General features: G+C 43.1%; 1 protein-coding gene across 3 annotated transcripts in view; it reads left to right on the top strand.

The window, feature by feature from the left end:
- Window positions 1–15,463, top strand: part of FHOD3 (formin homology 2 domain containing 3) — a 454,219-nt gene that overhangs the window by 184,617 nt on the left and 254,139 nt on the right. For all 3 annotated transcript variants that reach the window (XM_021686312.1, XM_021686311.1, XM_021686310.1), the window contains exon 4: window positions 9,583–9,650. In XM_021686312.1, coding sequence (XP_021541987.1) covers window positions 9,583–9,650 — 68 coding nt within the window. The remainder of the gene's footprint in view (window positions 1–9,582; window positions 9,651–15,463) is intronic.

The raw sequence follows: 15,463 nt of genomic DNA, 5'->3' as shown, positions 1-15,463 counted from the left end.
TGACTGAGGCTGTCTTCAGGAGGAGGCGATGGGCACACAGGGAAGGGCGAGGTGGAGGAAGCAGGAAAACCACACGTTCCAGGCTGGAGCATGTGCCTCTTCTGACCCCAGAGACCTGAGGATGCTATTCAGCTGTCCTAGGGGGTCCACGTCCGGACAGAGGCACTGCTCACCGGTAGCGACTGCTCATACTGTCCCATGTCTCAGGGAATGGCTTCCCCACAAACCTAGCGGGCAAGCTGGAGGTCTGGGGGTCCTTCACCCGTTTCACCCCACATTCAGCTCTATTCCTCAATCACTCCCCAATCCATCCCTCCTCACCATCCACTCTGTTCCTGTCATGACCTATCACCCCTTGCTCAGGTGACTCCAGAGGCTTCTTACTTGGTTTCCTGCTTCTACCCGTCCCCGTCTCAGTTCCTCTGCCCTGATGGGCCGTATGGGCAGTGAGCCTCATAGAACCCTGTGTCATTAGATTCCTTCCTGTTTGAAATCCCCCCAGCACCCTCTGTCACAGCCTGAGAGTGACATGGAGTTGAAACTTCACAGCGTGGCAGTATGAGACCCTGAATGCGAGGACTCCACGGTGTCCCCAGCCTCATGCTGTCACGACCTGTACCCTCTGATGTTAACATCTGTGATGAGCCGTATATAACCTAGAAATGAAACTATGACTCTAAAGCACTTAAACGTTGCTGGGAAAGAGGGATTTCTAAAATCTGACCAAGCAGTTTTTTCACTGAAAAATTTTCTGTTGTGCCACTTTGGTGGTTTTCTTTAAAATGTCAACACGTCATAACGAAGCAACAGTTGCAGGTTGAAGTGGGTTGTACTTCCGGGTCATCAGTGTGTTGGTGGCTCCTTCGAATTCCTGGGAAGAATGTCCAGAGAGGAATTCCTTCGACTCAGTGCTGAAAGGAACTTGGGACTGCAGACTTCCTGGCTGGGGAGCGGAGCATAACCTAAGCCTGGCCAGCGATTTCTGTCCCATTTCAGAGTTGTTCTTCACCAGCTCTCTCGGGACGGGTGGGTCTGAAGAGCAAACATCGCGCAGCTAATGCCTGGCAAAGGAGGAGCTCATGTCTCTCTGCTCCATCCGAAAAATCATGCTGGTTGCATTCTCTGTAGCTGGTGCCAACGATTTTTAAATGTAGGTGCAGGCATTTTGTCTGTGAATACATCTCCTCTCTCAGTGTGATGTCTGTGGCAGCTCAAGGGTTAAAGGGAAGTTACTGCCTCCTCTGCGCAGAGTGGGGTCTTCTGGGTCTTGGGCCAAGTGTTTGCACAGAGCGCTTGGTTAATGTGTTTGGCACTTGGTGAGAGAAGGGTGTGCTGAAATTATTAGCCTTAAAGTCGGTGATTTTTATGGTTCTGAAGCATGATGCTCTAGATACATCTTTCACTCTCCCACTTCCTTGGCACACTCACAGATGCTCTGTGAGTTCTTCCCCTCTAAGCTCTTTCACTAAATGTAAATAGGTTCTCATGTTCCCACCGATTCCTTCTCATGTTCAGGTCTGTTTTCCCCACACGATGTGTTCCTAGCTGAGCAGAAAGCACAGGACATCTATGGCTGTGCCTTTCAGTGTTCATGTGGGCGGGCCATGTGGGTTTCCTTCCCGGTGATGGAACAGGAGTGGTCCCTAATGGCCTTTAATCAATTTGCCCTCTGCTCGTCATTGTAAACTGGTTTAAAGTGTAATACTTTAACTGTATCTCTTAAAGAAACATGTTTCATTTTAAAAGGCAAGAACCGTGGAGAGAAAAGATGGGGGCAATTATAAAGACTTTAACAAATGATGTTCTGGTCCGGCCTCCTTTCCCCACCCAATGTAAGCTCCTGATGACCTTTTACTCGAAGGCTAGTGCTATACGTAAGACCTCACCCTGGGTAGATTCAGTTTGGAAGGAGGTGGGAGAATACATACATAAATATCTTCATCTATTGGCCAATCACAGGCTGTGCTTGACCTTAATAGGAATGGATGCAGAATCGGCCCCCCATTCTCTCCCCCACCCCAAGCTGCTGGAACTGGCACTGTGTCTTCCATGGGACCTTCTGCCCCCTGAGCTCTCAAGAGCTACTGTCCTACCCTTGGGGCTGTGCTGGTGGGCGGTGGGTTCCTCTTTTCGTACCTCCCACCTGGCCATCTCCAGGCTTTGGGAGAATGGCAAATCTTCTGGACTCCAACCTGAGCCCAGCCCTGCCCTTTACACATAGGATTCAGGTTTGAGTTGAGATTCTGTGGGGTTTTGTTGTTGTTGTTTTTGATATTTGCCAGGAAGGGACCCACATTTCACGTCTTAGTCACGTAGCATCTTCCTCCCCAGTGCTCTGACCTAGGACTCTTAAATGGAGTCTGGCGCGGCAGGATCCATCGTCTTCTGCACCATCCCCCCAGTAGAGGCTGCGTGCTCCTTGGCATGTGTTTACAACATAGGTGGACAAAGGAAAAGGGAGAGCCTCTGAGTTTCTTGGCATATGGCAGAAGCTCTGGAGCTGCCCTCTTGCTGGCAGAGTGTGGCCTCTGGGCCTCTCTCTCCCTGCTCTACATTTGATGCCTTCTTTCTTCTGCATTGCCTAATTTTTAGGCAATAGGGACATACGAAATTCCCTCCCTTGGGACTCGGGACCCATGAGAACAGTCTGCATAGTGTATTGGGTGTATTTGGAGAATCAGAGGACCCCCATGCTCTGCTTCATCACCCACAAGGCTGAAGCCCAATGTGCCCCTGGATCTATGCACATGCAGACCCTCACAGACAGCAAAGACTGCAAATACTGAGGGCGGAACAAGGGAGCCCCATGGGGCTCAGTCATCCTTCCCTAAGGAAGCCTTGCATGCGCTCATGTAACCCAGGACTGAGAATCACACCTGAGCTCTGCATAGAAGGGCTGCTTCTAAAGGAGGAGGGAGTGATGTTCAATAGGAAATACATCCAAGAGCCATGTCCGGCATGCCCTCAGGAAGCTGCCAGGCCAGCCCTGTTCCTAGGGGGGGCCTTGATAGTCTTGTCTAACCTGAAGGAGAGCCCTGCACAGCCACGGTGAGGCTGACTTTCTGTATGTTGAGGCCTGGATGTGCTACAGATGGAACACTCTGTTTCTTGAACTCCTGAGTGTGCCCAGCAGTGAAAGCTCCAGACCACACCTCCCATGGCATGGTTAGCCCTGTATCAAGGAAACTGGGGCTTGGGCTGTGGGAAGGAGTGCCTCTCCTTTGGCCTGTGGAGGCTGCTCATGAACGACAGCAAAGTCTCTCAGTAGTCACTGGTTTGGGCATGACAGCTGACGTGATGAAATGTCTGCTGGCTCCTCCTCTACCAGCAGGAACTGTGCCTCCCACAATGACAAATTATATCGGCAGAGCTCATTTTATTGCACTTGACAGATATTGCATTTTCTACAAATTGAGATTTTATGGCAACCCTGCAACAAGCAAGTCTATTGGTGCTCTTTTTCCAATAGCATTCGCTCACTTTGTGTCCTTGTCATATTTTGGTAATTCTCACAATATTTCAAACTTCTTCATTATTCTATTTGTTATGGTGATTTGCCATCAGAAATTACTACTTGCTGAAAGCTCAGATGGTTGGCATTTTTTTTTCAATAAGGTATTTTTAAATTAAGGTATGTGCAGTTTTTTTTATTTTTTATTTTTTTATTTTTAAAGATTTTATTTATTTATTTGACAGAGAGCAGGAGAGGGAACACAAGCAAGGGGAGTGTGAGAGGGAGAAGCAGGCTTCCCGCGGAGCAGGGAGCCCGAAGCGGGGCTCGATCCCAGGACCCTGGGATCATGATCTGAGCCGAAGGCAGACGCTTAACGACTGAGCCACCCAGGCGCCCCTGCGCTGTTTTTTTTTTTAGACATAATGCTATTGCACACTTACTAGATTATAGTGTCAACATAACTTTTATATGCACTGGGAAACCAAAAAATTCATTTGACTTGCATTATTGTGATATTTATGTTATTGCATTGGTCTGGAACCAAACTTGGAATATCTCCAACGTATGCCTCTATGTCATTTACAGACGTGCTTGGATCCTAATCCTTTTTGTCCTCTAGGTGAACAGTGGTGTCTCATAAAATGTATGTGAAGAATCAACAGAACAGGTCAGGTTGGGTGTAGAGGCTATTTGGTACCACAGTGTTGCTTTCATATGTTACAGAGACCACTGCATAACAGTCTTAAAAATGTCGATTGTGTAGAGAAAGAAGGTTTATAGTACGTTGGAATAGGATATCTTTGTCCATAAGAGTGAAGCCTCACTGCTGACTGCTTTTACAAAGGGTTTGTTTGTTTTTAAAGATTTTGTCTATTTATTTGACAGACAGTGAGAGAGGGAACACAAGCAGGGGGAGTGGGAGAGGGAGAAGCAGGCTTCCCGCTGAGCAGGGAGCCCGATGCGGGGCTCAATCCCAGGACCCTGGGATCATGACCTGAGCCAAAGGCAGATGCTTAACAACTGAGGTACCCACACGTCCCTTACAAAGGGTTAAAAAAACAAAAACAAAAAAACTAGCTACAACTTAACAGGTACCAGATTGGAAAGACTCCTAATCTAGACTTCACCTAGTGCTCTCAACATAGAGAATTAAAACACTTTGCCTTTTAGAGGGCATTTAAGCCAAAATATGTAATATTCTTAAAGAAGATAGCTGATCTTTTGAGTTTTGATATTAAAAAACCAAAAACTACATTAAAATACGTGAATCTTTCTCTGAAGTTTGTAGTGATAATTCTCTTACCTAAAAGAATAATTTGGGAACATTACAATTTCGTTATTCAGCTTTGTTTGGAATAATTATTTAAATGGATAACTATAAACATTTTTTTTTAATTAAGGACCATTGAAATAGTACTTTTCAAATAGAAATTATAGGGGTGCCTGGCTGGCTCAGTCAGTTAAGCATCTGGCTCTTGGTTTTGGTTCGGGTCATGATCTCAGGGTCTTGAGATTGAGCCCCAAGTGGCCTCTGTCCTGGGCATGGAGTCTGCATAGGATTCTCTCTCCCTCTCTCTCTGCGCCCCCCTCAAAAAAAAATAAAAAAAAATAGAAGTTTCTTTTTAATTAAAAGAGACTTGGCATAAAAAGGAGGGGGAGAGTGTTTTGACACCACTCAAAGATATTTTTGGCATTTGTACAAGGATGTTTCTCATCAAAGGATGAGTGGCACCATCAGGCCTCCCTGAGATCTTTTGTTTTAGTGTCACTGAAGAATCATTTGTGATGTCCTGGGGGTTAAAAATATGGTGAATGCGTATCATTTGAAAGATAGAGACTGTCAGACTGGATAAAAACAAGTTACAACTATAACTATAAGAAATTATACTGTGCAAATACTAACCAAAAGTGATCATATTGATATTAAAAATGTAGACTTTAAACAAGGAATATTGCCAGGAATGCAGAAAGACATTATATAGTGATAAAAGGTCAATTCACTTAGAAGCCATAGGAATCCTAAATAGTATCCAGAACAAGAGAAAGGCAAAGTGTACCTAAAGCAAATACTCATACAGGTGCAAGGAGAAATAAAGTCCCCTGTCCTGGTTGGAAATTTCAACACTCCTCTCAGTGATCTACAGAAACTCATGAAAATATAGAAGACCAGAACAACACTACCACTCAGTTTGACCTAGTGGATATTTCTATAACAGTCTACCTAATAATAGCAGAATACATATTATTATTTTCAAGTGTATGTGAGATGTTCACCATGATAAACCATATTCTGGGCCATAAAATAAATTAAATTTATTTAATTTAATTTATTTAATTATTTAATTTTATTTAATTTATTTAATAAATTAAAATAAATTAAAAATAATTGTCTTTTAAGATTATGTTCTCATCATAAAGAAATGAAACTAGAAATTGGTAACAGATACATAGAAAATTCCCAAATAATTGGAAGTTAAACTGTATATTTCTAAATAAACCACAGGTCAAAAAAAAATCATAGGAGGGGCACCTGGGTGGCTCAGTTGTTAAGCATCTGCCTTTGGCTCAGGTCATGATTCCAGAGTCCTGGGATCGAGCCCTGCATCGGGCTCCCTGCTCCGCGGGAAGCCTGCTTCTCCCTCTCCCACTCCCCCTGCTTGTGTTCCCTCTCTTGCTGCCTCTCTCTGTCAAATAAATAAATAAAATCTTAAAAAATCACAGGATTTATTCCCTTTTGATTTGAATGAAATATTCCACATTCACTCAATTTTAAATTAAATGAAAATGAAAACACAGGATAGCAAATTGTGTGGAATGCAGCCAAAGCAGCACTTAGGGAGATATTTATAGCATTAACTACTTAGGAAAGAAGACAGGTTTCGGATCAATTGTTATTAAATTTCCACCATAAGAAAGTAGGAAAAAAGAGCAAATTAGGCCAAAAGCAAGCAGAAGGAAGAAAATTATAGAAAAGAAATAGGAAGAACAATGAAATCAAAAGCTGATTCTTGAAAAGATCAATAGAATAGATATACTTCTGGCCAGATGAAGTTAAGTGGAGAAAAGAGACAGATTACCAATAATAGAGATAAGAGGGGAGATTGCTATAAGGGTGATAGGGAATATTACGACAACTTTATCCCCACTCACTTAACAACTTAGATGAATTGGAAAAATTGCTTCAAAGATGCAAATTATCAAAGCTCATTCAAGAAGAAATAATCAGAATAGCCCTATAGTAATTGAAGAAATTGCATTCATAGTTGAAAACCTTCCAATACAGAGAACTCCTCTCCCTCCCCACCAGGTGGCTTCACTGGAGAATTCTGCCAAACATTTAAGGAATGTGTAATACCAAGTCTACACAGACTTGTTCTAAAAGTAGAAGAGGAAGGAATACTCCCAACTCATGAGAAAGAGTATTACCGCAACATTAATACCATTAAAAGGAAACAAAACTACAGACCAATATTCCTCATGAATATAGATGTGAAAAATCCTCAACAAAATATTAAGTCATTCTTAGCTAAATTTTTTAAAAAACTGATTCTGAGTGTAATACCAAGTATGAAAACTTTAACAATCTGAACACAACCATAATTTTCATTCACATGAATCAGAAGCTAGGACAGATCATCCGTAACTAACTCTGTGATACTGTAAATTCACTTAAGACCTATTTCTGCTTGTCATCTAGTATGCAAGAGAAGTCTACTGCAGGTCTTATTACCTTATAAAGAGGTACTTGGAATTGACACTCTCTTCACATGCTCTTCCTGGATAGGATAAATCTGCCCCTCTTCTTCGGGGCTTATATATCCCCGTGCTTGCATCTGATAGAGTTATTCTTATTTATTAGAAGTGGTTCTGGCAACAGTCAAAATTTCTATCCTCCGAGTTTGAGAAGTCTGAGAGGTTAGCTGTGGAAACTGAAGAAATGGCCACCCCAGGGACCAGACCCTGAGATGATGCAGTCTGCTCCACTTATTTATTGCTTGTGTATTTTGAGGCCCTGCACACACTTTAGAGGTCAGCTTGAGAGTTATCTGGGCCTCATGTCTTAGGATCTGTGATAAACAAGATGTTCATTTTAGGGATGGCTGATTTCTCTGGAGTTTTCTCAGATCCTTGTTTTTAAGAAGGCGATGCATTCTGTCTTAATCAAAACTCTTCATAATAAGTGATCACGGACTGCATATTGTTTAGAGGTGGTAGATTTCATGGTGGTCAAATAGCAAGAAGGCCTTAGGGTCACACACCCCCTAGACCCCCAAACTAACACAACCTAGCCTCTGCCCCTTACTGGGTATTTTCGTAGGTTTTGAGTCCGGAGGAACCTGACCTGCTCAGTTGCCTAAAGGAGACCAGAGAGTCTGCAACACAGGGAGGGAGGGGGCCAGGGCTGCATGACCAAGGGCTTGACGGGTCATGCAGAGGATTTTGGATTTCATTCTAAGTCCAGGGGCAGCCATTGAAGGGTTTAAACGGGAGCAGTGATGTCATGGATCAGGTGTCCATTTTCACACAACCCTTTTGGCCTTGGTGTGGAGAGTGGAAGAGAAGAGGGCAAGATGTCTGTAGGGAGGCCTTTGGGGGAAGCTACCACCATGCAAAAGCTGAGCCCCACCTCCCCTATAGCCTTTTAAATCGAAGGTGGGAGCCTGTTCCCTTCCAGAGTTACTGTGCAAGTGGGCATATTCTTCTCATGACCAGACTTCTGCCAATTCTTACAGACCTGTGTGTTCCATGCCCTTCCGCTCAAGTCTGTGACATAAGCAGAGAATGTGGGTCTGCGCCTTGCCCCCCATATGCTGGAATTGAAGCTCAGAGAGGCTGGCCTCCAGCATGATACTGCTTTTGACTGCTTTATTCTTTAACATTTTAAATAATTTGGCATCACCCTGCATCATATCGGTGTTTGATTTAACACAAAAACTGTCTTCCTCTAAATCTATTGTTGCATGGTCTTATTTTATAGACAGGGGATCCAAGACATAGAAAGGTAAACTACTTTGTTCAAGGTCATATAGCAAGTGGTGACACCATCTTTGAAATGTAGGCTTTCTGACTGCTTATTCTTTGCACTTATTAAGTCCACTCTTCACTACTGACTGCAAAAAACAATTCCTGGCAGGTGCTTAGGAAACACATGTTGGATGACTTTTATTGGGTCAGTCTGGCACCTAAGATTAGGAACCTAACCTGACCCCTGAGTCACCTGGGTCAGGGCCAAGCTTGAGTTGTGTGAAGCTGAGCAGAGTCCATGCTCCCAGGCATTCTACATACACTGGAATAACTGGCTTCTCCCTTCCTCCTGTGTGCCCTCAGCACTTTGTAGCTCTACTCCAATGGCTAACTAGTACTTTTGGCATGTTCATTTGTCTCCCTGCCACATTATGACCTCTGGAGGATGGGTCTTAGGTCAAGGTCACCTCATTACTCACTAGGCCTGGCCTAACTGGTACATGTTGAATGTGACTAACAGAACACTGGGGATTATAGGAGTTGGCCTGAGTCTTGAGCCAGAGAAGACCGACACAGGGCTCCTCCATCTGCCATGCTCAGGGCCAGACCCATCCTTGAACATGAGTGAGAGCCCAGATAGACCCAGAGCTGAGGCTGTTTAGAGGGCCATCCCCAGGGAATCCAGTCCTTAAAGCCACTGTATTGCCCTTGGGTCTTTCAAGGTGACCGTTAGATCCCAGGGAAAAGGAGGTGCCTCAAAGGTGAGCCCAGCTGCAGAAAGCATGGTGGTTCAGGGGCTGTGAGGCAAGGAAGGAGGGAGGTGGGAGGATGCCTTCCATCTTGGCTGTGTTCATTTTCTGGATATAGCTGGTTATTAAGTGCAGTGGCCTACAAACAGCTGGGAATCGAAGTCTGGAGAGAGGGAGGGTGGGGGCTGAGGGTGCACGTGGGACCTTGTCCTCCACAACCCTCTCACACCTTCTTCCGGCCACCTGTGGCAGCCCCGACTGTTCTCTGCACTGTCTGACGTGGGGGCTGTATCTTCCATGGATTCAGTCTACTCACCTCTCCAGTGGAAATTCTGTTCATGTTCACATCCTGTGTTTTTACCATTCATTGAGTCAGTTTAATTAATTCTATATATGTTATGTTCTTTATTTCAGAAAAACTGTACAACTCCAGTGGGCGAGATTTAAGAAGGGCGCTTTTCTCCCTGAAGCAGATATTTCAGGTAAAAAAAAGAAGAAAAACATGCTCTCCAGTCCTGTTTTTGCATTGCTTATGGAATTAGGTACAGACACGTTTCTACAGCTCTTACTGATTACAGAAAGAAAAGTTTCCTTGGATTAAAATGTCAGTGAGGTCAAAATCTCAGTTGAGAGTATTTTTACCATATCAAATATTTCAAACATTAAGAAGTAACGACAACTTTATCAAATCACCTTTTTCCATATTTACCTCAGACATTTAAAAAGAAAAACCTACTACAGATATAATTGTGGTCTTGTTTTCTCCCTCATTCCAACCATCCTCTTCCTGCCCCAGGTCCCCTATCTACTGATGGTCATGGGCATGCGGGTTTCTCTGGCGATGGTGAAGCACCTCCAGCAGTAGCTGTGTTCTTTTCTGCTAACTTCACGCATGTTCTGCTGCATGTGTCATACTCCAGCTTATTTATGGAAAGTGGGCTGGATGTAGGCGTGACTGGCCGGTGCAGCTCTGAGTGGTCTTGTGTATGAATACGGCGCAAGTTGCCTTGTTCATTCTTCTCTTGGCAGGCAGTTTGGTTTATCCGCAGTGTTGGCTGTTTTATAAACCAGGCTGCTAAGGACATGTTCCTTATGCATATGTTTATGTCCCTCTTTCGGGGTCCGTTTTATCCTTTTCTCCTAAGCCTGCCTTCTTTCCCTGCCCTGAGGAAGTCACGTGCTTAGGACGGGAGTGCTGACAAGCTCCAAGCCTCTCACTCATGCGAGACTGTAGAGGGGGGAGAGAGAGAGACAGAGCTAGGGGAGGAGGAAGAGGCTGCTGTCTGGGCAGAGTCAGGATGACATTTGGCAAGAACTGGTGTCTCTGTAGGTTCGTTGTTCCTTCTCTAATGATTTTGGACCCTAGGGTATGTTCCACCTCTCTTCAGTTCCTGTCTTAGCCACATTCTTAACAAAATTTCCTTGTCAGTGATAGCTCTGTCAGAGTGGCAGTCCCCCTTGTGGATGTCTTCCCGGGAGGGGACTGGCAAGAAGACAGGCCAACAGTCCATCCCATCTGCCTATTCTTATCCCACTGGTCCTTAAACTTGTTCAACCATGTCCTTACCTTCTCCCTGCGCAGAGTCTCTTCTCAGGGTCAGCACTTCTGGACACGAGTCCTCTTGGCTCTCTGGATGGTTATGGTTGTGAACCTACCGTGTCATCGCCCCCTCACACTGCACATCTCAGAGATGCCTTGGGGTTGGGGTTTGCCTTTGTTCAGGCTGTTTGTTCTGGAAAAAGTGCAACAGCTGTCCTTGGGCACTGCCTGCTCTTGGTTCTCTCCATCTGTCTATTCTTTAACTTCTACCAGAGGGGCTTGAGGAAATTGTTCTCTTGCTGGTTCCATGTAGCCTTCTGGATTACATCTGAATTTCTCAGTATAACATGGAAGCCCTGTGGATCTGGACTTTGCTGCCCACTTCTTTGCCCTTGGCTGCATCCTAAATTCTACTCACGGTTGCATTCTGGGAGCAAGCCACACTCTTTTCTGCAATTTGCCCCTGGACCTGTTGCTCCTCTGCCAGAATGTGTTGCCACCCCTCACCCACTCTCTGTGTCTCTCAGTTTGTCTCCCGGTGTTCCCTCCTGCCAGGGTCCCTCTCCCTAAGTGACTCCTCTCAGTCCCTTCAAATACCTCTGAAGTTCTTTGTGCTTCTCTCTAGTATAGAACTTAAGGTACTACGGGGCGTTCGTCTGAGTCTAGCTGTATGCAAGCTCCCTGGATTTCATCGCTGGGTCTTTGGGGCCTAGGCACGTGTCTGGGGCTGCGTAAGCAATGGGTGAATGGACTAGGTGAATTGGGTGGTCTTCTAGAAGATGCCTATGTCTTCAGTCTTTCCTGTTTCTAAGTTAGTAATTTCCATCTGTGTTTCCCTGTTCCTTAGCTGAACAAAATAAAACTTGTTTACACTCGATTACATCCTTCTTTTTAACTCGAATCCCCAGCTGCCCTTGGGCTGGACTCTCCCTGTGCCACCAGAGGGACATGCTCCTGCCACTCCTCGCCCTAACCCAGAGTCCCTCAGCCTACTCTTTCTGTTCAGCTTTGACTTCTTTCAAAACCTGTGTTCACCTCATTGAGTGTCTGGCTGGTGACCAAACTGAACAGAAAAGAGTTAGTGATTCCAAGTGACTTTAAAACATTGTGATTTGTGCATTTTGAGTAAATCTACTCTAAGAACAAAAAGAAACCACGAAATCAGCTGTTTATAATAATCCTGCTGCTGCTGGTGGTGTTGTATTGCTGTTCTGCGACTGGTGTGAGTGTTCTTTGTCATTCTCAGAGTTCTTAAGGATTAGGATTCTTGGCGTGTGGGAGAAAGAAGACAGGTAGAAGAAGGGCGCCTGGGTGGCTCAGTCGGTTAAGCATCTGCCTTCGGATCAGGTCATGATCCCAGGGTCCTGGGATCGAGCCCCTTGTTGGGCTCCCAGCTCAGAGGGGAGCCTGCTTCTCCCTCTCCCTGCTGATCCCCCTGCTTCTTCTCGTTTGCTCTCTCTCTCCTCTCTCTCTCTATCAAATCAAATCAAATCAAATAAATATCTTAAAGGTAGAAGAGGTTAAGTTAAAAACTCTGTATTCCTGAATTTATTTATTGTTAAAAAGATTTTGAGACAGAATGAGTGAAATTATATGGTATTTGTCTTTCTCTGACTTATTTCACTTTCCTCTAGGTCCATCCATGTTGCCGCAAATGGCAAGATCTCATTCTTTTTTATGGCTGAGTAATATTCCACTGTGTGTGAGTGTGTGTGTGTGTGTGTGTGTGTACACACACTGCATCTTTTTTATTCATTCATCAAAGGATGGACACATGGGTTGCTTCCATATCTTGGCTATTGTAAATAATGCCTCAATAAATATAAGAGTGTATATATCTTTTTGAATTAGTGTTTTCCTTTTCTTTGGGTAAATACCCCATAGTGGAATTACTGGATCATATGGTAGTTCTATTTTTAATTTTTTGAGGAACCTCTATACTGTTTTTCGCAGTGGCTGTACCAATTCGCATTCCTACTCACGGTGCACGAGGGTTCCTTTTTTCCCACATCCTCACTAGCCCTTGTTATTTTTTATGTTTTTGGGTTTAGCCAGTCTGACAGGTGCAAGGTGCTAACTCATTGTAGTTTTAATTTGTATTTCCCTGATGATGAGGGATGTTGAGCATCTTTTCATGTGTCTGTTGACCATCTGGATGTCTCCTTTGGAAAAATGTCTATTTAGGTCCTCTGCTCTGAATTGGATTATTTGTTTTTTGGTGTTGAGTTGTATAAGTTCTTTATATATTTTGGATATTAACCCCTTATTGGATATATCATTTGCAAATATCTTCTCCAGTTAGTAGGTTGCCTTTTTGCTTTGTTGATGGTTTCCTTCACTGTGCAAAAGCTTTTTATTTTGGTGTAGCTGCGATAGTTTAATTTTGCTTTTGTTTCCCTTGCCTTAGGAAATGTCTAGAGAAATGTTTCTAGGGCTGGTGTCAAAAAAAATTACTTCCTAAGTTTTCTTCTAGGAGTTTTACAGTCACACTAAAAATAATAAATTTCCCATGTGAACTTTAGGGTAATCAAACAGTAGTTGAGGGGAAGTATTGTTTGTAATAATCTTCTAGCTTATAAGTAAGGAGGAGTAATAGAATTAAAGCATCAGAATTTTCCAACCCTAAGTGAATGGATCTAGGCATTGAGCATCAAGACCTGCTGACATGGTGGAGATGAGATACAGCCAGATTGTATGTGGCTTCTCATGGGAATTCACATTATCATTGATGTGCTCAAGCCGACAAAATCAACCCTGGATCTCATCATGCCTCTGTTTACAGTAAGCAATTTATAAATGATCATGGACAGAGGCATATGTTAATCTACATCACACTGGTGCAGTCAACAAAATCCAGACTACTGGGCTACTTTTTAGGACAAATGACCTAGTTTCTTTAACATATAAATTTCAAGGGAAAAAAAAAAAGTTAATTAAAAGACTTTTAAATCCACATGTGGATCTTATTTGGATCCTGGTACAAAATGTAAAAAACAAAACAAAAACACAAACACACAAGAACACAAAACCGTATTTATGAAACAGTTGGAATTTTGGTCACTGACTGGACATATAATAAAAAACTAATACTTTATTATTAAGAGTACATAGTTTTAAAAAGAGTTTCTGTATTTTGGAGATGCATATTGGAGTATTTATGGATTAAATGATGTGATGTCTGGGATTTGCTTCAAATTAATATGGCAGCAGACAGACTAATTAATATGGGGTGATAGAAGAAACAGGATTGGTATGAATGGATTGGCACCTGGGGTTCACTAAATTGTTCTGTCTTCTTTTGTATATGGTGAAAGTTTTCCATGGTGAAAAAATTTAAAAATAAAACAAACATGTCTGGGGTCTTTGTTGCACATTCCTTTACCGAGTTTGTTCTGTAGTGTTAACTCTGAATTCTCAGGGATGTTGTTTCTATCGTTTATTCATCAGATATTTTTGAGCCGCCTTTGCTGACATTATGTAGGCAAGGAAGAAGGTGCTTGCTCTACCTGCAGTGTATAATCTGTTTGGAAGACCACACACGTGGGCACAGAACAGCTCAAACCAGGGCAGGCATCATTGGGTGGTGAATGGATTACACAGGCTGCAAGCTGTCTCGGGCTTAGATCGCCTTCTCCCACACCCACAGTCTGCATTTCCATCATCTTGTGTTTTCTGCATGCAGGGGTTCTTTCTGGAACTTAGAGTATAAAGGGTGTAAAATACAAAGCGCTTGGTCTTTTGCATTGAGTTGAATATTCCTTGACTAATAGGCATTTAAAAAATACAGGTTAAAGTATGGCTAGTGTAGAAAATTCTGAAATGCAGGGATCGTTTCTTATCAGTTGGTGTTAACATTTTGATTTCATTCTAGTGGGAAGCCAAAGTTCTAAAAATCATTTATTAATGCCTAAGTATTTCAGGATACGTGTTCAAAATCTCAGGCATTGCCAATCTGGAGGACATTCTCCACAATTTATTATCCACAAATGTCCATTACTTAAGTGCTTATCTACATATGTACATAAATTTTAGTTAGGGTTCTGAATTTTTATAAACACTGTCTCCCCTTCCATGATTTTTCCAAGTACCTTTGCCAGGCAGCCAACTCTCTGCTGTATTAATATTAGTGATTAGCTTGAGTGGTTTCTTGAGAGCTTGTTCTCACTTTTTCACCATGAAGTCATGTGTGAATCTAGTTTTAGTTAAAGTAATAAACATTTGTTACATGCTTGGAAAAACGTTCTGACTAGACATGAGCTCATCTAAATGTTCACTTTTCACATATCCTGGTGGAAAAGGATATGGATGGAGGGAGAATTATTTTTATTTCCTTTATACATACGGGTGTAAAGTAATTTTCCAAAAACTCATGATATTGTCCCATTTTCTCTTGCTTCCAAAGCCATGATTATCTTAAAGTCTGAGTTAACACAGCTGTCTTTCATTACCTTCAGGGCACAAGCATCACACCCCCTCTCCCCCCAGTGCCCTCTGAACGTTGAGAGTGTTTTCTGGGTTCAAAGGGAGCCTTCGCCTGGCCTGCCTACATTTAGCTCAAGTCCTCCATCCATATAATTGGAAAATGCCATAAAATCAAAATGAGGGGCTGATTTCACAGAGGGACAGGAGAATTATGCCTGTTTGTCTAAATTATTATTTTTTTTTTTTTAGAGAGAAACCATGGTTGCTGACCATTCCTATAATAAAAACCCTTCATTATTCCACTAAGCTTTCTACTATTTACATCACTGAGGG

This window comes from Neomonachus schauinslandi, chromosome 14 (genome assembly GCF_002201575.2).
Source record: "Neomonachus schauinslandi chromosome 14, ASM220157v2, whole genome shotgun sequence".
NCBI lineage: Eukaryota > Metazoa > Chordata > Mammalia > Carnivora > Phocidae > Neomonachus > Neomonachus schauinslandi.
This window is presented reverse-complemented; position numbering and strand designations above follow the sequence as displayed.